The following is a 25514-nucleotide window of genomic DNA, read 5'->3' on the forward strand; positions in this document are numbered from 1 at the left end:
AATGTATTTTTAGCTATCTGCCAAAAATAGCACAGAGATGGCGAGTGGAAGCAAAGATAGGTTAAGCCAAGGAAATGACTATAGATGGTAAAGTAATATAACTTTTGTTGGGTTTGTAACAGTAATAAATGTAATGTGTATAACAACAATACCATAAAATGGAGGAAAAGAGAATAGAGTTGTAAAGCATAACACTTCTATATCTTACTGGAATTAAGCTAGTATAATCCAAAGCTGATTCTGATGAGTTAGGGTATAGGTAAGCCATTAAGCAACCACTAGGGGAAAAAAAGGTAAAAACACAATGAAAAGCTCACTAAAGAAATTTAAGTGCTTCATTAGAAAATACTTAATGCAAAAGAAAACAGTAAAAGAGTAATAACAGAAAAGACATGAGAAACAGAAAACAAAAAATGAAAACCATAAATCCAACAGTATCAATAACATTAAATATGAATTGATTAAACAATCCATTGCCTAAAAAGGCAGAGATTGGTAGACTCAGTCTAACTATGTGCAGTTTATAAGAGACATACTTTAGGTTTAAAGATGCAAATACATTGAAAGTACAGGATGGAGAAAGATATAAACAACTACAGGAGAGCTGGAGTAAACTCTATTAATATAAGAAAAAATGGACTTTAAAACAAAAAATGTTACTAGAGATAAGGGATATTTTATGATGAAAGGGTCAGTCCACTAGAAAGATAAAACAGTTATAAATATATATGTATCTAATAATACCCTCAAAATACAGAAAGCAAAAACTAACATAAATGAAGGGAGAACTAGACAAGTTCAACAGTAATGTTTGGGAGACTTCAGTAATCCACTTAAAGTAGTGGACAGAAACCACAGGTGTAAAATCATCAAAGAAACAAAACTATAAACCCAGTAGACTCAAGCAGACATCTATAGAACACATCAGCAACAGCAGAATATAAGTTCTTTTTAAGTCCATGTGGGGCATTTTCCAGGATAGATCATATGCTGGGCCGTAAAGCAAACCTTTATACATTTGGAAGGATTGAAATAATACAAAGGATGTTCTTTGACCACATTGGAAAGAAATTACAAATCAATGAGACAGATTTTGGGAACTCACCAATATGTGTAAATTAAACAACACACTCCTAAATAATCATTGGGTGAAAGAAGAAATAAAAAAGGAAATTGGAAAATACTTTGAGGTAAATGAAAATGAACTTATTACCTAAGAAAACTTAAGGGATATAGATAAAGCAGTGCTTAGAGGGAAACTTGTAACAATAAGCCTTTATATTAAGAAAGAACAATCTCAAATCACTAACCTAACTTTCTACCTTAAGTCACTGGAAGAAGATGACCCAAGTGAATGTAAAATAAGCGGGAGGAAGGAAATAATAAAGATTAGAGTAGAAATTAATGAACTAGAGAGTGGAAAAACAAAATTAAGGAAACCAAAGCTGGTTCTTTGAAGAGGTCAACAAAATGAGCAAATCTTTAGCTAGATCGACATAGAAAAAAAAAGTCAAATGACTAGACTTCAGGAATGAAAGAGGGAACACTATTACTGACCTTACAAAGATTGAAAGCATTATAAAGGAATACTGTGAAGAGCTGTATACCAATAAATTACACTGCTTAGGTAAAATGGACAAATTTTTAGACAAAAGCTCCTGAAGCTGAATTAAGAAGGAATAAACTATCTGAATAGACAAAAAGAAAGAGACTGAATTAATCATAAAACAACCCACAAATGAAAATCCCACAGCCATATGTTTCACTGCTGAATTCTATCAAATATTTAAAGAAGAATTAATAATAATTCTTTACAAACTCTTCCAAAGACTTGAAATGAGGGACATCTCCCAACCTATTTATTAAGCTAGTATTGCCCTACACCAAAGATATCACAAGAAAACTACAGAACAGTATCTCTTACAAATATGAACACAAAAATCTTCAACAAAATACTGGAATACAGAATTCAGCAGTACATGAAAAGGTCTATATATCATGACCAAGTGGCATTATCCCAGAAATTCAAGGCTGGTATAAAGTTAACCAATTAATGTAAAAGTCAATAAAATAAGAAACAAAAGTCATACTGTCATCTCAGTGGAGACACAAAACATCTGACAAAATCCAGTACTCTTTAATGATAAAAACAGTCAAAAGCCTAGGAGATGGGAGCATCCTCAACATGATATAGATACCTATGAAAAATCCAAAGGTAACATACCTAATGGTAAAAGACAGGATGCTTTCTCCTGCAATCAGGAATAAGACAAAACTGTTTGTTCTCTCTGTTTATATTTGACATTGTATTGGAGGTTCCAGCCATGGCAATTATGCAAGGAAAAAAAATGACAACAATATTGGAAAGAAAGAAGCAAAACTGTATCTGGCAGATTAGATGATCTTATATGTAGAAAATCTTTAGTAATCTAGTAGAAAAGTATTAGCACTAATAAACAAGTTTAGGAAAATCAGTATACAAAAATGTATTCTTCAGACTTGTCATTAACTATCTAAAAGTGAAGTTAAGAAAATAATTACATTTACAATAGCATCAAAAAGATTAAAATCCTTAGGAATAAATTTAACAAAAGAACTGTAAATCCTTTGAAAATGTTAAGACGTTGTTGAAAGAAAATAAAGATCTAAGTAGTAAATAGAAAAACATCCTGTCCTCATGGATTGGAAGATATAATATTGTTAAGGTGACAGTGCCCCCAAATTGATCTACAGCTTCAGTATAGCCCAACAGAACCCCAGCTAACTTTGTGGAAATTGACAGACTGATTCTGAAATGCATATGGAATTGCAGGATAATCCAGAAGAGCCAAAACACTCTTGAAAAAGAATAAAATAGGAGGATTCACACTTCCTAATTGCAAAACTTACCACAAAAAATGGTAATCAAGGTTGTATGAAATTGGCACAAGGATACACATAGATCAATGGAATTGAGAAATAAAACCATGTATCTGTGGTCAAGTGATTATCAACAAAGGTGTCAAGACCATTCAATGGAGAAATAATGGTTCTTGTATCTTTACCTTATGCTATATACAAAAATTAACTCAATGGATGAAAGACTTAAATATAAGAACTAAAACTTTAAAACTTTTAAGAAAACTTAGGGTTAAGGATCCCTAAGCATGACATTAAAAGCATGAGCAACAAAAGAAAAATAGGATAATTTGGTCTTCATTAAAATTGAAAATGTTTGTGCTTCAAAGGGCACAATCAAGGAAGTGAAAAGACCTATAAAAGGGAAGAAAGTACTAACAAACCATGTATCTGATAAGGGACTTCTGTCTTGAACTCTTACAGCTCAATGATGAAAAGACATAACCCAAATTAAAAATGGGCAAAGAATCTGAGTCAATATTTTTTAATGAAGGATATACAATTGGCAGATAAATATGTGAAAATACTTCTGGCCTACTAAGATGGTTAGAATCAAAAAGTTGTGACAGCAAGTGTTGGTGAGGATGTGGAAAAATTGGCGATGCTTGTACATTGCTGGTGGGAATGTAAAATGGTGCAGTAATTTTGGAAAAATAATTTGGCAGTTCTTCAAAGTTTAACAGTGACCTGGAAGTTCCACTCCTAAGTATATACCCAAGAGAAATGAAAACATACATCTGCATAAAAATTTGTCCACAGATGTTTATGAAAGCATTACTTATAATAGCCAAAGGAAAAAGAACCCAAATGTCCCATCAGCTTATAAGTTGATATATACAGTAGGGTAGACCCATACAGTTAGTGTACTATTGAGCCATAAAAAGGAATAAAGTATTGATACATGCTGCAATATGGATAAATTTGAAAATACACTAAGTGAAAGAGCCAGGCACAGAAGATCACACATACAGTTCTTTTTTTTTTTTTTAGGATTTATTCTTTTTTTTTTTTTTTGGTATCATTCATCTACAATTACATTAAGAACATTATGTTTACTAGACTCCCCCCATCACCAAGTCCCCCCCCCACATACTCCATTACAGTCACTGTCCATCAGCGTAGCAAGATGCTGTAGAATCACTACTTGTCTTCTCTGTGTTGTACAGCCTTCCCCATGCCCCTCCCATATTATACATGCTAATCATAATACCCCTTTTCTTTCCCTCCCACCTTCTCCCTCTCTTCCCACCCATCCTCCCCAGTCCCCTTTCCCTTTGGTAACTGTTAATCCATTCTTGGGTTCTGTGATTCTGCTGCTGTTTTGTTCCTTCAGTTTTTTTCTTTGTTCTTATACTGTACAGATGAGTGAAATCATTTGGTACTTGTCTTTCTCCGCCTGGCTTATTTCACTGAGCATAATACCCTCTAGCTCCATCCATGTTGTTGCAAATGGTAGGATTTGTTTTCTTCTTAGGGCTGAATAATATTCCATTGTGTATATGTACCACATCTTCTTTATCCCTTCATCTACTGATGGACACTTAGGTTGCTTCCATTTCTTGGCTATTGCAAATAGTGCTGCGATAGACATAGGGGTACATATGTCCTGTTCAAACTGGGCTGCTGCATTCTTAGGGTAAATAACTAGGAGTGGAATTCCTGGATCAAATGATATTTCTATTTTTAGTTTTTTGAGGAACCTCCATACTGCTTTCCACAATGGTTGAACTAATTTACATTCCCACCAGCAGTGTAGGAGGGTTCCCCTTTCTCCACAGCCTCGCCAACATTTGTTGTTGTTTGTCTTTTGGATGGCAGCTATCCTTACTGGTGTGAGGTGATACCTCATTGTAGTTTTAATTTGCATTTCTCTGATGACTAGTGATGTGGAGCATCTTTTCATGTGTCTGTTGGCCATCTGAATTTCTTCTTTGGAAAAGTGTCTGTTTAGATCCTGTGCCCATTTTTTAATTGGATTATTTGCTTTTTGTTTTTTGAGGTGGGTAAGCTCTTTGTATATTTTGGATGTCAATCCTTTATCGAAGCTGTCGTTTATGAATATATTCTCCCATACTGTAGGATGCCTTTTTTTCTATTGGTGGTGTCCTTTGCTGTAGACACATATAGTTCTTATTCATAGGAAGTGTCCAGAATAGACATGAGTGGTAGCTAAATGATGCAATGTTTCTTTTCTGAGGTGATGAAAATGTTAAAATGGTTGTGATGATGGTTGCACATACCTGTGAATATACTAAAAACCATTAAGTTACGTACTTCAATAAAGCTGTTTAAAAAGGTAACTATTTCCAGTGTCCCTGTGGGGTGTCTGGGCATGTGTATTTTGTTAGAGTAACAGCTCTATACAGTAAGCTAAATTCTTTGTTTCTCCCTCTTTTATTTTTGTAGAAATCATGACTACCCCAGGAAAAGAGAACTTTCGCCTGAAAAGTTACAAAAATAAGTCCCTGAATCCTGATGAGATGCGAAGAAGGAGAGAGGAAGAAGGATTGCAGTTACGCAAGCAGAAAAGAGAAGAGCAGGCAAGTCCTTCACCCTTAGTAATTTATTTTAAATAATTTATTGTTCTATTTTCAGCCTGAAGCCACCTTCCTTTATTTTAATTTTAACTATGTTTTAACATTTACTATATATGTATCCCACACCCCACTATAAAATCAACATGTTTTGGGAGAGGGGGAAAGGAGTGAGGAAAAGTGAAATACCAGAGTGAAGGAATCTCTCAGATTCTTATGTTCCCAGTATAACCACTGTTGAATATTTTGGCTTACTCACTTTTAGTGTATTTTACTTTGCTAATGCAACTTCCTTAAGATTTTATGTGCATGTTTGCTAATGTATTCTCAAGTGACCAAACATTGCTTTTCATTATAAATTTTAATTTGAACGTTTGTATACATGTACAAAAATAAGAATAGAGAACCTCATAAACCCATCTTTTTGGTTCAGTAATTGTCAACAATTTGACATACTTGATTCATGTCTATCTTTATATTTCTTTATTATGTGGTATTTTAAAGCAGAATCTCAAGGAATATGTGTTTTCACACCTACATTACAGTTCACCACTGAACAACTTGAGTTTGAACAGCAAGGCTCAACCTATATGTGAATATTTTTCAATAAATATACAGTATCTGTAAATGGATATAAGGCAGCAGATTCCATAGCAGATAATAGGAATGGAAAAGGAAAAATGTTGTATGTAGTGGCCTGTACAGGGATCAGACCTGTGACCTTAGTGTTATTGGCACCACACTGTAATCAGCTGAGCTAACTGGCCAATATCTGAACCAGAGGGAAACCCCAGGATGTGAGAAGAGCAGAGGAGCTGCCCATGTTGGGCAACTCAGGAAGGAGGCGGCAAACCTTTGCTTCTTGAAAAGGTGACCTGATCAGCTCTGGCCTGATCTACCTGCAGGCAGGTGTCTACCCTGGCAGGGACCAATACAGCAGCTAATTAACTCTCTACTTGCTTTCTCATCTTTTGGACCCTACAACACTGCCATTTCTTTTCTACTTTTCTATTCTTTATTGCATCTGCAGTTAATTGACCCATTATATATACAGTAGGTGATTAGTAGTTAAGTTTCTGGGGAGTAATGTATGTAGATTATTGTGTGGGGGCCAATTCCCCTAACCCCTGTGTGTTCAGGGGTCAGCTTTAATTCTGTATTATTGGTAAGGATATTTAGGACATTGATTTTTTATCATTTTTAACCTGAGAACATCTACAAGAGAATATGGACTCACCCTCACTTTACCTTCTTCTAAAAATGCTTAAGACAAATGGTCCATCACTTTTTTGGCAATGAAATTTAAAGACATAACACTTCAGTGATTGTTTTGCTAAAGAGAGACTTTGAACTGGGAAGGACCATTTGATCTCCACACTACAAAAGCTCCATAAAAGGCAAATGAGTTAGAACTATTCATACCTGAGAAATAAGGTAATTTGTCATAGATACTATGCAGTTATAGTGAGTTATTCTCAACATACACTGTGTTATATAACTGCATTAGATAATCCAGTTAGGTGAAGACTAAGAATTATAGCTTCAGTGTTTTATTTGTTAGGACTCAAGTGTTTGAGTCAAACATTTTATTATTATCCCTACAGTTTTTTTTGGACAAAGAGAGTTTGTAATATTGTGATAGAGTTTGTATTAAGTGCAGCAAATTCAGTTGTGAGTCCAGGCCTGACATTCTGTATTGTCTTTGAGAGTAGCCTCTTATCTCGTAAAAGGATGAGTTTCTCTTGGCTTCTTGTTGCCTTTATTCATCTCTTTGTCTCATTTGAAGTGGAAACTTTTCTTTGTATGATCTTTTATATTAGCTTTTTTGGGAATTAATTTCAGAAATTATAACAGCATTGTTACATATGTAAATGTGAATACATATATGTATGCACATGAACACAGTATAGGTCTGAATGCAATAGCTTATACATCATATTTGACATAAAACCATTTGAAAATGTAGTAATGACACTCTACCATTAACAGTGTTTATTTTATTCTCTCTCCTTGGCAGTGGGTGAATTCATGTAATTAGACTTCATTGTTAAAATGTATATAGATTTTTCATACTCACTGTATCAAGTGGCAAGTATGGCCCCACATATCTGACTGAAAACGTTTGTAGTGAAATTCCCTTCATTGTGTGAGATCTGAAATTATGCTAGGGCTTTAATAAGTTTCTGGAAAATGCTCCATTTAAAATCTTAATTTTATCATTTCATATGTGCCATCTTATATAGAGAGAACTGGTAAAACTAATCCAGCTTTTTAATATTATAACAGTACTTGTTTCATGCCTAATTTGTAAAATTGTGAACATCAGCAAAGTACAGGTTCATTTAGGTGCTATTTCTGTTTCCACAATTGCTTTGTCATCTATCAGAAAGTCACAGGCTTAGGCTGGCTAAACAGCTAGATTTGAGGGTAGTACATATGGAGTTGATGCTGGCAAGGACACAGAAGATAACTGCAGGTTTTAGGGTTATCCTTTTAGCGGACTAGCACTTACATATCTGTTATCTAGGCAGCACCTTTCCAGAGACCTGTCCCTTCGGCACCAATAGACCAAACAAATTTATTGGTAAAAAATTTTGCTAGTTGATGTTATTCTGATTGATCCAATACTTGTGATTTTTCATGTATAAAAAGATAAACACTTTGCATTTCTATTAAAATATTTTGAAATAAGAAGACTCTTGCTACCTCAGTGTGAGTAGGTAACAAAGCTCCTAAAAAGGTCCTGAAAACCATAGCAATGAAGAATGGAGGCTTGCTTGATGTTTTTAGTTACAAGAAATATCTTGTGAAATGAGAAAGTTGGTAAGTTTGTAGACAGCAACTTTTCCCATTATTAACTTGGTTGGCACATTCAGACAACATGTAGTCTAAAGTATATAAATCATAATTGTTATGGCATTTTCTTAAAATCTATTTTCCTGTGTAGTACATTCACATAATTGAAAAGTGAAGTAGTACTAAAATACTTGAAACTAAACCAACATGTTCCTGGAGTCATTCCCAAGTAAACCACTCAACTGTTCAATGTGGTGTATACTGCTACCTTTCTAAGTATTGTGTGTATGTGACTATACATCTTTATCAGTTTAAAATACTATCTATTGATGTTCTATTGCAATAAGTAAAGATTTAAGCTCTTATCACTTTTCCTCTTAATCCATTCTCCTAGTATAGTTATAATGTGGAAGTATTCATTGCTGAACTGAATAGTGTACTCTGGTGACATTTCCTTTCCTATAGCTTGTTTTTCCTTGAATTAATTGTCTCATTTATTTTTAACCTGCTTGACTTTCTTCAAATTCCTCGCTGTCTTTTCATTCTCTTCTCCAGCTTGTTTAAATTAGTTGTCTTATTTTCTACTTGGTTAAACTTCTCAGATAATTTATCAGCTCCATTTTTTTTCCTCAGGAGGCCTCTACCCTGCATTTTCTTTCTTGCTCCAATCACTATTGTTTATACTGTGGGCTCTTGCTGTATAGCTGTAGTCATAAGACTTCCCTTTGCTGGGAATTTCTTATTTCTCTTCTTGACATAATCCTTGTGATTTAAATGGTATCATGTTTTAAATTTCAAATTCCATTTGTTCATCAATGGTTGTATTTTTCATGGCCCAAAGTAATTAAAGATCACCAATATAGCATATTAAAGACACTGCCTATGGATATACATTTTGCAAAACCAGTAGATGTAATTTTAGTGATCACGTTTGATTTTGGAGTCATGTAAATGTTTAAAGTAATTGTAAAGCAGAATTAAATCAAAGTGAGTGAATAAATCCTGAAAAGTAAATAGAAATTAGATGGCCCTGTGTGTCATGCTTGTGGCTGAGCCACATGGAAAAGGATTGTTTTAATACACTTTAAAATATGGTAATATGATCAAGTATTTCTGTTGGGATATATCTTAAGGGCAAAAAGAAGTATAAACTTTCAACTGCTTTTAATAATCATATAAGACTAATAATTATTCTGAAATTATATTTGTGTATGGATGTAGCAAATAGTATTTACGTTAATATTAGGGACCTGGATTTTTAGCTTAAGAAAATATGGAAATATAAAATCAAAGAAGTTATATAAATTTGAGTTGGTAATATCACTAGGGATTCATGATGTATTTTCTGGAAACAACAGCAACATACAAAAACCCAGCTCTGTCCTAAAACTGCCTAAAAATAGTGAAATACCTGTAGCAGTGAGCACTCCTAGTACCCTGAGATTGTGGCCATTAGAATTTTTCTCTCAAAGGAACAAGGCTCCTTGAAAAATAGACAATCTTGATTAAAAGATAGGGAATATTCAAGATGAACCTGTTATAGTCTTCCATAACATAAGTTGTATAAGACCATTGAAATTGTGTTGAAAAGACTGAGGAGATAGCTTTGAATAAGCTCCCATTAGCCAAAAGTGGGATATTTTTGAGTATCAGTAAGGGTTGAGGACCAAAGTAGAGTATCAAGGCTCAGATTTACTCTTCTGCTTAAAAAAACCAGGAATAAACAGACAAGACATATGAAACAACAGTTCAAGAAACCAGATATCAAGCAGTGAAGGTCAACCGTGTGCTTGCCTCAGCTTACTGCATGAGAAAGTCTCCAACCTTCGACACAGGGAGGGGGAACCAAGAGAGAACCCATAGCCTTTCTGAGTTGAGAAAGAGCTGAGAGTCTAGGGAGATCTGGGCAAACAAAGTTCATTATGGAATTCCAGAAAGGAAAGACCTATATGTATATAGAGAGAGAAGCCTAGAGATCTTCAAAGGGCTTCTTTGAATATTTAGCCAGAGTTTTGATCAAAATGTGTGCTTGAGGAAACTACCCAAGGCTAGAGAAAATATCACCCAAAAGGATTAGGGGGAACAGTGCCTGACACACAGGGCTGAGAATGATGCCTGTTCCCTTAAGCAGACTGGGAAAACTCATAATTCATGGGGCATTAGGTAGAGTATTCAGGAGATTCCTGCCTCAGTAGTGGAGTTTAGCCAAAGACTTGGTACTGCCCCAGACTTACCTAACATCATAAATGCAAGTTCCAAGAGGATCAAACTGTTTCTGTATACCTTAGCTACATTCCAGAACAGTACCCAAGATTTATAGGAGTACAAAAAAATCACCAGTACCCAACAAAGTCAAATTGACAATCTCTGATTGCCAAGTGTACAAAAAAGCAGGAGAAACACAACCATTAATGAGAATAATAAATTGAAGCTGACTCAGAACTAATGCAGACATTAGAATTAGCAGAGAAAGACGTTAAAACAGTATTGTAATTGTATTCTATGTGCCCCAAGGTTGAGTAGGGACATGGAAAATATTAAAGACTCAAATTGAACTTCTAGAGATGAATACTGTATCTGAGAACAAAAATTCACAGATAGGATCAATTATAAATTAGAAATTGGAGAAGAAGAGATAAGTGAGCTTCAAAGGATAAGAATAGAAATTATCCAAAATGAAAAGGAGGTTAAAGAATATACACACACACACACATACACACACACACACACACACACACACACACACGAGAAGACATTGGTGAGCTGTAGGACAACTTTTAAGAAACATTTCAGGGACAGTTGGAGTCCTTGAAGGAGAGGAGAGAGGGTGGAAGAGAAAAAAATACTTCAAGAATAATAGCTTAAAATGTTTCATAATTAATGAAAACTATAAACTCACTGATCCAAGAAACTGAATCTCAGGCACAGAAAATTACACCATGGCATGTTATGACCAAACTTCTCAAAACTAGAAAGAAAAACACCCAGAGAAAATAGACATGTTCCATCAGAGAAGATAAAGGTGACAGAGTAAAAGATGGCGGAGTAGGAAAGCAAGACGGAAAACACATAAAACACATAAAGTCCTCCCCCAAACACAATAAAACATGAAAGTACAGCAAATATCACTAAACCTGAGAATTACCCAAAGACTGCAGAACATACTACCTCCATTTGGGGAAGAAGAGAAGACCTCACAGAAAGGGGTAAAGTGACAAAGCGGCAGTTGAGTGGGACCCAAGCCCTCTCCCACCCCAGCCCACAGGCGGGAGAAAGGAGAACAGCAGGGAGAGGGGAAGAGCCCAGGATCACTGAACACCTGGCCTTGAAGATCTGCTTCAGGAGCACAAGCCCATATTACATGGTGTTCTGGTAATAGCAGGGATGGGCACCAAGGACAGGTGGAACACTCAGGGAGGCTGAGATCCCAGCCACTTGTGGAGAACAGGCATGATCCACTGGTCCCCCTGAGACAAAAGCAAAGAGGACAGTTTGAGAGACTTACCAGCAGCAGGAGGGGTGCCAGAAGGGCAAGTGTTGGATGGGCCTCTCTTCTTAGACAAAGGGCAGGTGGGTGATACCTCCCCAGCTCGTCCTTGGCTCAACAGTTTGGGAACTCTCAGGAGTCCCAGACTGCATTACCCTTGCTGGCAGTGTAGCCCCGAGGCTCCTCCCTGCATGTGCTGCTAGCTGACAACCCTCTTGGCAGGCAGTAGTGTCAGACTTTGCTGCCTGGTAGGCAGAGGGAGACCCTCCCAGCTTTTTCAGCTCTGTTTCAAGTGAACTGGGGAGGTCCCTGCAGGAGCCAGCCCCAAGAGCTCCTTCTTCCTTGTGGGTGTCCAAGTCTGGTGTTGAGTGTCCTGCCTGGGCAGAACCACACATTAGGCTGCCTACCCCATTAACCCAGCAGCCCCGCCATTGCTGCAGGCCAGGCAGAAGCTGGCCTTGCCCATAGCGACTCCAGCAGAGACTTCTGCAATGATCACGAAGGTGCAGCCAAAGCAAACTGCCTACCCACACTCAGACTACTACAGAAGCCAGACAGGTATCTCTGCCCACTGTACACCAACAGCTGTGGCTCCTGCTCTGTAGAGTAAAGAGTCTTGAGCTTCTGGGCACCAGAGGATGCCTCCTTCATAAAGCTATTACTCCATAGGTGAGGAAGCAGCAGATCCATCTAATACAAAGGAAGAAACAGAAACTGACAAAATGAGGAGGCAGAGGAATATGTTCCAAATAAAACTACACAATGACACCAAGAAAGAGGGCTAAATAAGACAGAAATCAACCAATTTTCTTGATAAAGATTTCAAAGTAAAAGTCATAAACATGCTCATGGATCTATAGAAAAATATTGAAGATCTCAGGGAGGACTTCACAAAGAGAAGACCTGAAAAAGCCACTCAGACCTGAGGAATACAGTGTATGAAATGAAACATAAACTAGAGAGATTTAAGAGTAGATTATTGCAGGTTGAGGAAGCTATGAAAGAAATGGAAATTAGGGAACAGGAAAACAATGAGCTGAAAAATAAAAAAGGATCTCTAGGAATGAAAGAATATTAAGAGAGCTGTGTGGCCAATCCAGATGGAATGATACTTGCATAATAGGGGTACCAGAAGGAGAAGAGGGAGACAAAAGGATACAAAGTCTCTTTGAGGAAATAATTTTTGAAGACTTCCCCAATCTGGGGAAGGAAATAGGCACTCAGGTCATGGAAGCACAGAGACCCCTAACAAAAGAAACCCCAGGAAGACAACTCTACAAAGACATATAATAATTAAAATGGCAAACATCAAGAATAAGGAGAGAGTACTGAAAGCAAGCAGCCAAAGAGAGAAAAAAGATACTTATAAAGGGAAATCCCATCAGGCTATCAGCAGACTTCTCAGCAGAAACCTTATATAAGGGAGTGGTATGATTTATTTAATGTAGTGAAATGGAAGGACCTCCAACCAAGAATCCTCTACCCAGCAAGATTATCATTTAAATTTGAAGCAGGGATTAAACAATTTTCAGATAAAAGTTGAAGGAATTCACCACCACTAAGCCAGCCCTATAGGATATGTTAAAGGGACTGCTGTAGATGGAAATGTTCCTAAGGGTTAAATAGCTTTCACCAGTGAAAATAAACCCAAAATAAAGGTAGAAGACCAATTAATTACCAAGCAAGTAAAAATTAAAAAAAGCAAAATAAACTATTCACAAAATAGTCAAGGGATATACAAGAAATACAGATTATAACATCTACATAAAGTATGGAGGAGGAAGAAGAAAAAAAAAGTACCTCTAGATGGTGTTTGAAATAATCAGCAATTTAAGATAGACTAATATAGTAAGGAAGCTATCTTTGAACCTTTGGTAACCACAAAACTAAAGCCAACAATGGATGGGCGCGTGTGTGTGTGCGTGCGCGTGCGTGCGCACACACACACACACACAAATAAATAGAAATTCAATTACAGCTCTAAAGAAATCTATCAAATAACAAGAGTATAAGATGGGAAAAAAGGAACAGACAGGAGCGATAAAAACAACCAGAGAACAATTAATAAAATAGTAATAAGGACATATCTCTCAATAATCATCTTAAATGTATATGGACTGAATGCACCAATCAAAAGACATAAGAGTGGCAGAATGGATAAGGATACCATACCCATCTACATGCTGCTTACAAGAGATTCATTTCAGACCCAAAGACATACACTAAGTGACTAAGTGAAGGGATGGAAAAAGATATTTCATGCTCTGTAGAGTAAAGAGTCTTGAGCTTCTGGGCACCAGAGGATGCCTCCTTCATAAAGCTATTACTCCATATTTCATGCAAATAATAGGGAGGAAAAAGCAGGAGTAGTAGTAGTACTCATATCAGACAAAATAGATTTCAAAACAAAATAACAAGAGACCAAGGACATAATGATAAAGAGGTCAGTCCAATGAGACGATATAACCATTATAAATATGCATCCAATATAGAAGCACCTAAATGTAAAATAAATACTAACAGAATTAAAGGGGAAATGGACTGCAACACATTCATTTTAGAAGACTTTTAACACACTGCTCACATCAATAGACAGATCAACCAGACAGAAAATAAGTAAGGAAACAGAAGCATTGAACATACATTAGATAAGATTGATTCAATAGGTATCTACAGAACTTTCCACCCAAAAGCAGCAGGATAGACATTATTCTCAAATGTACATGGAACGTTTTCCAGAATAGATCACATACCAGGCCACAGGAAAAGCCTCAATAAATTAAAAAAGACTGTAATTGTATCAAGCAACTTCTTAGACCACAATAGTATGAAATCAGAAATAAATTACACAAGGAAAACAAGCCTACAAACACATGGAGGCTAAATAACATGCTTCTGAATAATCAGTGGATCAATGACCAAATTAAAACAAATCAAGCAATACATGGGGACAAATGAAAACAAGACCTGTGGGATTCAGTGAAGGCAGTTCTAAGAGGAAAGTACATAGCAATACAGACTTACCTCAAGAAACAAGAACAATCCCAAATAATAAACGGTCTAAACAAATTAAACCAGAAAAAGAAGAACAAATGAAATCCAAAGCTGGTAGAAGGAGGAACATAATAAAGATCAGAGCAGAAATAAATAAAGAAGAATAAAACAATAGAAAAAAAATCAATGAAACCAGGAGCTGGTTCTTTCAGAAAGTAAACAAAATAGATAACCCCTCAGCTAGACTTATCAAGAAAAAAAGAGTGTACACAAAATCAGAAACGAAGAAGAAATAATCAGAAAGGACACCACAGAAATACAAAGAATTATTAGGGAATACTATGAAAAATTATGTGCTGATAAATTGGACAACGTAGAAGAAATGGACAACTTTCTAGAAAAATACAATCTTCCAAGACTGACCCAGGAAGAAACAGAAAACCTGAACAGACCAATTAACAGCAATGAAATTGAATTGGTAATCAAAAAACTACCTAAAAATTAAACTACAATACCAGATGGCTTCATATTTGCCAAATTCTGCCAAACATTTAAAGAAGAGCTATTGCCCCTCCTTCTTAAAGTATTCTGAAATGTAGAGGAGGGAATACTTCCAGATGTGTTCTATGAGGCCACATCACTGTAATACCAAAACCAGACAAAGACACCACAAAAAAAGAAAATGACAGACCAATATCCCTGATGAAAATAAATGCAGAAATACTCACAAAATATTAGCAAACAATAAAAAAATACATCAAAAGGATCATCCATCATGACCAAGTGGGATTTATTCCAGGGATGCAAGGATAGTACAAAAGTGTAAATCAATCAATATCATACGTCACATTAACAAAAAGAAAGATAAAAATCACCTGATCATTTCAGTAGATGCTGAGAAAGTATTTGACAAAATTCAAAAACCATTCATGATGAAAACTCAATAAAATGGGTATACAGGGCACATACCTCAACATAATAAAGGCTGTATACAGCAAACCCATACCCACCATTGTACTTAATAGCAAAAAGCTGAAAGCTTTTCCTCTGAAATCAGGAACAAGACAAGGATGCCCAGTCTCACCACTTTTATTCAACATAGTATGGGAGGTCCCAGCCACAACAGTCAGACAACATAAAGAGACAAAAGGCATCCACATTGGTAAGGAAGAAGTTACACTGCCATTATTTGCAGATGACATGATATTATATGTAGAAAACCGTGAAGAATCCACTAAAAAACTATTAGAACTAATAACTGAATTCAGCAAAGTTGTAGGATACAAAATTAATACATAGAAATTTGTTGCATTCCTATATAGTAATGAACTAGCAGAAAGAGAAATCAACTCCATTTAGAGTTGCATCAAAAACAATAAAATACCTAGGAATAAACCTAATAAAGGGGGTGAAAGACCTATACTCTGAAAACTACAAGATGCTCATGAGACAAATTAATGACACCGATAAGGAAATCTATGCCATGTGAGTGGATAGGAAGAATTAATATTGTCAGAATGGCCATCCTGCCCAAAACAATTTACAGATTCATTGCAATCCCTATCAGAATACCAACAGCATTCTTCAGTGAACTAGAACAAATAGTTCTAAAATTCATATGGAACCACAAAAGACCCTGAGTAGGCAAAGCAATCCTAAGAAAGAAGAACAGAACTGGGGGGATTACACTCCCTAACCTCAAGCTCTACTACAAAGCTACAGTAATCAAAACAATTTGGTACTAGCACAAGAATGGATCCATAGATCAATGGAACAGAATAGAGAGCCCAGATATTAACCCACACATCTATGGTGAATTAACATATGATAAAGGAGCTTTGAATATACAATGGGGAAATGACAGCTTCTTCAACAACTGGTGTTGGCAAAACTGGACAGCTACATATAAGAGAATAAAGCTGTATTATTGTCTAACTCTATACACAAAGTTAAACTTGAAATGGATCAAAGACTTGAATATGTCATGAAACCATAAAACTTAAAAGAAAACATAGGCAAAAATCTCTTGAATATGAACATGAGGAGTTTTTTCCTGGAAACATCAACTTGGGCAAGGAGAGCAAAATAAAAAATGAACAAGTGGGACTGCATTCAAATTAAAAAGCTTCTGTATAGCACATGACACAATCAACAGAACAAAAAGGCATCCCACTGTATGGGAGAATATATTTGTGAATGATTCATCTGGTAAAGGGTTAACATCCAAAATATATAAACAACTGATACTCTTCAACACCCAAAAAACAAATAACCCGATTCAAGAATGGGTGGAGGACCTGAACAGATACTATACTTCTCCAAAGAAGAAATTAAGATGGCCAACAGGCACATGAGAAGATGCTCCACATAGCTTATCATCGAAATGCAAATTAAAACCACAATGAGGTGAAATCACCTCACACCAGTTAGGATGGCCACTATCCAAAACACACGAAATAAATGCTGATGGGGATTCAGAGAAATGGGAACCCTCCTACACTGTTGGTGGGAATGTAAATTGGTGCAGCTGTTTTGGAAAACAATATGGAGGTTCCTCAAAAAACTAAAAATGGAAATACCATTTGACCCAGGAATTCCACTCCTAGAAATTTGCCAGAAGGAGAAAAAATCCCTGATGTGAAAAGACATATGCACCCTTACATTTATCACTGCACTATTTGCAGTAGCCAAGATAGGGAAACACACTAAATGTCCAACAGATGAATGGATAAAGAAGATGTGGTACATATTCACAACGAAATATTATTCAGCCATAAAAATAAAGGAAATCCTGCTATTTACAACAACATGGATAGAGCTAGAGGGTGTTATGCTCAGTGAAATAAGCCACATGGAGAAAGATAAATATCATGTGATTTCACTTATTTGTGAAGTATAAAAACAAAGCAAAACAGAAGAAACAAAATAACAGTAGACTCATAGACACCAAGAAGGGACCAGTGGTCACCAAGGGGGAAGGGTTGTGGTAGGATTGGGGGGACAGTGAAGGGGATAAAAGGGAACAGTAATTCGCAATCACAATATAAGTTGGTCAAGGAGATGGCAGTATAGCACGGAGAATATAGTCCATGATTCTGTAACATCTTACTACACTGATAGTAATTGCCCTAGAGGGGATGAGGATTTAATAATGTGGGTTACTTGAACCACTGTGTGTTGTATATTTGGAACCAACAGAGTAAGATGTATATCAACAACACTTCAGTAAAAAACAAGTTTAAGGGAATAAGAAAAAAGATAGAGGTGACATCAAATTTCTCATTGGCAATGTACCATGTAAGCCAGAAGACAGTGGAAAAATATCTTGATAAAGTATTCAAGGAACGAAATCATCACAGTTGAATTCTGTCTGGCAAAAATATTTTTCAGAAATGCTGGTGAAATAGAGACGTGTTTAGGCATATAAAAACTGAAAGAATTCAGCACTGCCAGATCTGCACTACAAGCAATGTTAAAGAGTGTCGTTTAGGGAGAACTAAAATAATGCCTTGAATTACTTTGCATCAAATCCCAGCCATCAAATTATTTTTGTTTATAAATATTTCAGTATGCAGCTCTAAAGATACAGACTTAAAGCAGAGCAGTGTTATCATAGCTTAAAAAGGTAACAGTTCCTTAATACCAAGCACATTTAATCAATATCTGTCAGTTTTTCATTTCTGAGTTTAGCAGCCTTTGATGGTCACTGCCTGAATCTGTTACTTAACTGAGGAGTTGGAATGATCATTGTATCATTCCTTCTGTACGATATTCCTTCTATTAGCTGGCATATCACTCTAAAGAACAGCTTTTCCTCGAATATTTGGTTTTCCTGAGTTAGTAATCATATAGAAAAGATAAATAGCTGAATTCTTTTATTTGTTTCCAAAATAATACTTTGGTTCCTTGGCATCCACCAGAAGAACCAGTAACGTGTGAGTGTGTTTTAATATTAGGAACATAGTATTTAACATAACATAGATATTTCAGGTAATATCAGATATAACTCTTCTGTATCATTTTTAATAAGCAACTTTATGGTTGTATAGTGACAAAGTGTACAATTTGGTAAGTTTTGACATATATTTATATCTGAAACCATCACCACAAAAAAGACAGTGAACATATTTATCTCTCCCCAAACTTTACTGGCACATCTTTTTCCCACCCTTCTCCTCCTCCAAGCAACTCTTTTTTTCTGTCACCACTGACTAGTTTGCATAAATGGAATCATACAATATGTATTCTTTTTGGTCTGGCTTCTTTCAATAAGTGTAGTAATCTTGAGATTCACTTACGTTATATGTATCAGTAGTTTATTCTGTTTTTTTTTTTTTTTTGAATAGTATTCTTTTAATGGATAAACTACTATTGGTTTATCCATTCACCTGTTGCTGGTAATTTGGATTGTTTCCAGTTTTTGGTGATTGCAAATAAAGTGGCTATGAATGTTCATGGTCACCTCTTTGTAAGAATATGTATTTCCTCTTCTCTGAGGTAGTTATGTAGGAGCAAATGGCTGGGTTGTATAGTAGGTGTATGCATAAGCTGCCAACTGTTTGCCTAAATGGATTGTACTATTTTAGCTTACCACAAGCAATATAGGAGAGTTTTAGTTGCTCCATACCATTGTCAGTTTTTGGTGTGGTCAGGGTTTTTCATTTTACCTATTCTGAAGTGTGTGTATTATGTCATTATGGTTTTAATTTGCATTTCTCTAATGACTAATGTTGAGAGCATCTTTTCATGTACTTATTTGCCGTCTGTATGTCTACTTAGAGAAGTCTGTTTAAATATTTTTCTTACTTTTAAAATTAAGTTGTCTTTTGCATACAATCTTCTGTTGGATATGTTTTACAAATACTTTCTCCCAGTCAATGGCTTGCCTTTTCATTTTCAGAAGTGATTTTTGAAGAGCAAAGGTTTTTTATTTTGGAGTTCCATGTATCAAGTTTTCTTTTATGGATTGTGCTTTTGTGTGTCAAATCGGAGAATCTGTGAAATCCAAGGTCACTTAAGACTTATTCTATTTCTTTAAGAAGTTTTTTCTTTAATGATTTTTCCTATGATTTCTTTAAGAAATTTAGTGTTCTGGCTTAAATTTAGGTCATGATCATTTGTATTTTATTTTTGTATATAACATGAGGTAAGGGTAAAGGGCCCATTTTTTTTTCATCTGCTATCCAGTTGTTCAGGTGCCATCTGTTGAAAAGATTGTTTTATTCTCATTGAGTTGCCCCAAACCTTTTACAATCAACTGACCACATCTCTGTGGGTCAGCTTCTGGACTTCTCTGTTCCATTGGTGTATTTGTGTGTCTTATATACCACACTGTCCTTGATTACCTTTATGAGTCGTGAAATCAGCCCTCTAACCAGGTAGGTAAGCCCTCTAACCTTGTTCTTTTTCAAAATTGTTTTGGCTATTACAGGTTCTTTGCATTTTCTTTAGAATCAATTTGTCAGTTTGATGGACATGAAAGCCTGCTGGGAATTTTACTGTGTTTGTGTTAGATCAGTGGATGAGCTTGGGGGGGTGGGGTGGGAATTGATATCAACAATAATAAGTCTTTCACTCATAAGCCTGGTGTATCTCTTCATTTGTTTAGGTCTTTAATTTCTTTCAGCTGATTTGTAGTTTAGGTGTGTAGGTCTTCCACTTTTTGGTCAGATATTTCCTTAAGTATTTCATAGTTTCTGATGTTATAAATGGTGTCTTAAATTACAGTTTTCAGTTGTTCATTGTTAATGTTTAGAAATACAGTGTTTTCGAATGTCAGTCTCATCCTGAAGCTTGCTAAACTCCCTTATTAGTTCTAGAAGCTTTTCTGTAGATGCCATTGGGTTTTTTATATAGATAATTGTGTTGACTATAGATAAGGACAGTTTACTTTTTCCTTTCCAATCTGGGTGCTTTGTATTTCTTTTACTTGCCTGACTGCACTGACTAGCACCTTATACAGTGCATTGTTGAATAGAAAAGGTGAAAGCAACATACCTTATACCTAATCTTAGATGAAAAGTAATTAATCTTTCATTTAGCTCCCCTTAGTTCAACACAGTTCCTTTTTTCCAGTTCAGTAGATTATAACTGTTCAGAATACTGACATTTTGTTAGTTGATTCCTTTATTATTATGAAATTCCCTTCTTTATTTCTGATAGTTATTTCTCTGAAATCACCTTTGATGTTGATATAGTCATTCCAGCTTTCTGTTTACTAACCTTAGCATTGTTGATTAGCATTAGCAACCTTTTTCTACCTTTTTACTTTTGACATGTTTCTGTCTTTATATTTAAATTGGTTCATGTAGGCAGTATATAGTTTTATTTATATATGTACAATTTAGTGATTGCTTTAGGTTTATATCTTTAACTTAGTCTACCTTTAACTGATATTATACCATGTCATGATTCATGGTTTTTGCTTCTACATATATTAAGCCCCCAATATATTATTACTTCTGTTTTAAATTGCCAGTTATCTTTTTTAAAGACAGTTGTATAGAGCTAAACTCACCATACAATTCGCCCATTTTGAGTTCACAATTCAGTGGATTTTAGAGTGTTCACAGAGTTGTACAACCATCACACAATGAATTTATGAACATTTTCATCACTGCCCAAAAGCTGTCATTCTTTATCCCCTGACTCTCCCCACCTCTCCCCTGCTTACCTAAAATACTTTTTGTCTTTAGATTGCCTATTCTGGGCATTTTATAAAAACAGAATCATGCAATATATGAACTTCTGTCATTGGCTTCTTTCCCACAGCAGATGTTATCAAGCTTCATCCATATGAAAACATGTTATCAGTACTTCTTTCCCTTTTATTACCAAATAATATTCCACTGTGTGGGTATACCACTTTCTGTTTATCAGTTGATGGACATTTATACTGTTTTCACTTTTTGACTGTTATGAATAAAGCTGCTCTGAACATTTGTGTGTAGGTTTGTGTGGACATACATTTTCATTTCTCTTGGCTATATAATCCCCAAATGCATATTAGGAGTGGAGTTTCTGGGTTGTATGGTAACTCTGCTAACTATTTTGAGGAAATGCCAAACTGTTTTCTAAAAAGCCTCCACCATTTTACATTCCCACCAGCAGCTATGTTCAAAGGTTCCAGTTTCTCCACATCCATGCCAAAACTTGCTTGTTCTTTTTTTTCCTAGTGGATAAGTGGATATCTTTTAAAGACTTTTTTTAAATGAGAAGTTTTTAAAAGTTTAGATATTTTAAAGGAGAAGATTTTACATTTTTACTATTTCTGGTGCTTATTATTTTTTTATAAATCTGTATTTCATCTGCCATCATTTTCTTTATGTCTGAAGAACATCCTTTAACATTTTCTTACAGAGCTGGTTTGCTGGTGATAAATTCTTTCAGCATTTGTATGTCTGAAGAAAGTCTGTTTCACCTTTATTCTTAAGTCTTTTTCTTTTGATACTTTAAATACATTTGACCCACACTCTTCTGGTTCCCAGTGTTTCCAGCAGCATGCTGCTGCTGTTCTTATATTTTGGTTTTCTGCACATAAGATGTCTTTTTTCCTTTGGCTGCTTTATCTTTTTATTCTTGATTTTAAGCAGCTAGATTATGGTGTTCTTTCATATTTTCTTCATATTCTGCTTAGGGTTCTTGGAGATTGTGGATATGGGGGTTTATATTTTTCGAAAACTTGAAAAAAACTTTGGCCATTAATTATTCAAATATATTTACCCACCCCAACCTTGGTGCTCCAAATGCATGTATATTAGGCCACTTCATGTCCTGAAGTTGACAAACATTTGTACATATTTTCTCAGCTTTTTTTCCATCACTTTTATTTTGGAGTGCTTCCAGCACTATGTCCTTATATTACCAATCTACTACAATATCTAATCTGCTGTTAATCCCATCCAACATACTTTTCATCTGAAAAATTGTATTTTTCACATCTAGATGTTTGATTAGCTGGTTTTTCATGTCTTCCTACCTTTCCTTCCTGTGGTTACACTTTCTTCTACTTTTTGAATATGTGGAATATATTCATAACAACCATTTTAGTGTTCTTGTCTAGTTCTGCCATTTCTGGGTTGATTGATTAATTCTAGAATTTGATAGATGTGATTGATTTTTCTCTTTCTTGTGGGTAGTCTTGTCTTGTTTTTTTTTTTTTTGCATGCTTCAAAGTTATCAGTTGAATTCCAAGCATGTATTTTACTTCGTTTGGTGTTGAAGATTTCTGTGTTCTTTTATATGCATAATTCTGGAATTTGTCCTTAGATGTAGTTAAGTTACTTGGAATCTGTCTGCTTTGGGCTGGCCCACAACAGCCTTTAATCCAGGGCTGATTTAGCCTTACTACTGAGTCAGTATTCTGAGTATTTTACTCACTGCTCCATATATTAGGAGGTCTTTTCTATTCCAGAGCTGGTCAAAACATGGAATATTCCTTGACCTGTGTGATCTTTGAAATTGTTCTGCATGCTTCTTGAAGGTGGTTCTTTTCGCAGCTTTGGGTCTTTTCCTTATATCTGTGATCACTGTTAAGGTAGACTAAAGAAGAACCTTCTGCAGATTTTTGGAGTTCCCCCTGTGTTGATCTGTTCTCTCCAGTATTCTGCCTTGTGGATTCTAGTTGTCTTGGTCTCCTCAGTTCTGAACTCTTGTCTTCTCAACTGAGGGAGCTTTTAGGCCCTATCTGGGTTCTCTCTCTGTGGCTGTAGCCTGGAAACTGTGGTAAATCTGAGGCAATTTACAGAGCTGATTTTTTCTTTCTTTTCTGAAGGACCAGTGTGTGCCGCCTTTTGTCCAGTGGATGAAAACTATTATTAGTTACGGATTTTGTGTGCTGCTTTAGCTGCATAGGGTGAGAAAATAAATTATTGTTATTGCATCATAACTTGATGAACAAGTGTGCTGCCTAGACTCTCCAGGATGTCACAGAGGCACCTTAGTGGGCTGCCTTTGGAGAGAACCAGTCTCCTTTTCCTACACAAATTAATGAATGCTTTAAAGGTACTGTTCAAGAAGTAGTCACTTGTCACTGGCTGCTGGACAGGTTGGGAAGGTCAGGGAGCCTCAATCCACTGTGCAGAAGCATTAATCATTCTGACGTCATTTTTATCCTCATTTCCCCTCCGTATTATTGATAAGACTATCCTGTCACCTACTTCAGGGGAAGAGGGAAATGGCCAAGCATGCTGCCCCAGGCTCCTTTTTCAACCTTACCTTTTATATGTATCATGTAGTGTCAGCTCTTCCCTAGTAAGTATTACCTCATCAGGTATTGGTAACAGTGTATTGTGATAGTTAATTGCATTGGATTATAAGACTGGAGAATTCTGAAATAGTTTGTCATCAGCAAAGGTTGAAAATGGCACAAACTTTTTAATTTAAAAATTTTAGAATTTTAAAAATTATTTTCAAAAAGCTCCATCTTTATTGCCTTTTAAGTGGGGTGCCTAGTGTTTGGGTTAACTCCCTTGTGTTACGATTACTTCAGTAACAGTCTATTATTTTTCAGTTATTCAAGCGAAGAAATGTTGCTACAGCAGAAGAAGAAACAGAAGAAGATGTTATGTCAGATGGAGGCTTTCATGAGGCTCAGATTAATAACATGGAGATGGCACCAGTAAGTAAGATAATGAAAGAAACTCTTTTTAGTGTTTTTCTGAGAAAGATGGAGGCTTAGATCTCTTTTGGGATTTAAAAAATAGGTTGGCTACAAAAAATTCTTGACATTTCCTTTTTTTTAAAAGAAGCCATTTACTTAATCTCATGGTTCATAAAATGTTTATTATATTTTGAATAACATCTAGTTAAAGTTAACAAATTATGAAAATTCAGCTATTAAAACAAAGATGATATAATTAAATTATTCCTTAAAAGTTGAATAACAAGGGATACTTTAAAAGAAATCTGAATTTGTTACTCATTTCTGTTACAAAATTGGACATGTTTATGTGATTTAAAATTGGTTCACATTACAATTCTTGGAATTTTCTATTGTAACCCATTTTGTAACTTTCTTGAGGTTACATAAACATTAAAATTATGCTGTATTTATAAGATTATACCTGTCTAGATTTCCAGTTTATTATAATCAATCATATAATGTTTTAATAGATCTTATATATATACATGGTTTTTGAAACACATTTCTTTTACCTCAGTCACTGAATTTCTGTCTCTACTGGCAACCACTAATAGAGTCTTACTAATTTTCAAGAAAAGAAATACCCCTCTTTTTTTGCAAATGGTGGAGTATTATGCACAGTATTTTATAGATTTTTTCTTTTTTTTACTTATTAGATCTCCGAATTTTATGACTCAGTTTCCTTTGGATTTAGAGAAGCAGTTTAACCTTTGGAACCTATATAGACATTGTAAACTATCCAGTCATTTTGTGTGAATTCTTTTAGGCCCTTAGTCAAGCTGTCCATTTTTAAAAAGTGGCTATTAAGTGAATATGAAGTATTTTGTGGACTGTAGTATTAGCCAGGGTTCTATAGAGGAATCTACCAGTAGGAGAGTGATTGATTGATTGATTTTAAGGAATGGGCTTGTTGGAGCTGTTAAGTCTGAAATCCATAGGGCAAGCCAGTAGCCTGGAAATTCAGATAACAGTTGATGTTATTTTGAGGCTGAATTCCTTCTTCAGGAAACCTGTCTTTGCTTTTAAGACCTTCAGCTGATTGAATGAGGCCTTTCCACATTTTGGTGGGTAATTTGCTTTACTCAAGTATACTGATTTAAATACTAATCACATCTAAAAAATAACTTTCACTGCAACATTGAGACTGTCCTGGTAGTTGGGT

At 35.5% G+C, this 25514-nt stretch overlaps 1 protein-coding gene across 3 annotated transcripts in view; it reads left to right on the top strand.

Annotated features, from left to right (window-relative positions):
- KPNA1 (karyopherin subunit alpha 1) overlaps positions 1-25514 on the top strand; it is a 72598-nt gene that overhangs the window by 18388 nt on the left and 28696 nt on the right. For all 3 annotated transcript variants that reach the window (XM_017676876.3, XM_017676862.3, XM_017676869.3), the window contains 2 exons: positions 5305-5438; positions 24221-24328. In XM_017676876.3, the coding sequence (XP_017532365.1) occupies positions 5310-5438; positions 24221-24328 (237 nt within the window). In that variant the 5' untranslated portion in view covers positions 5305-5309. The remainder of the gene's footprint in view (positions 1-5304; positions 5439-24220; positions 24329-25514) is intronic.

This window comes from Manis javanica, chromosome 3 (assembly GCF_040802235.1).
Source record: "Manis javanica isolate MJ-LG chromosome 3, MJ_LKY, whole genome shotgun sequence".
In the NCBI taxonomy this organism is placed as follows: Eukaryota; Metazoa; Chordata; class Mammalia; order Pholidota; family Manidae; genus Manis; species Manis javanica.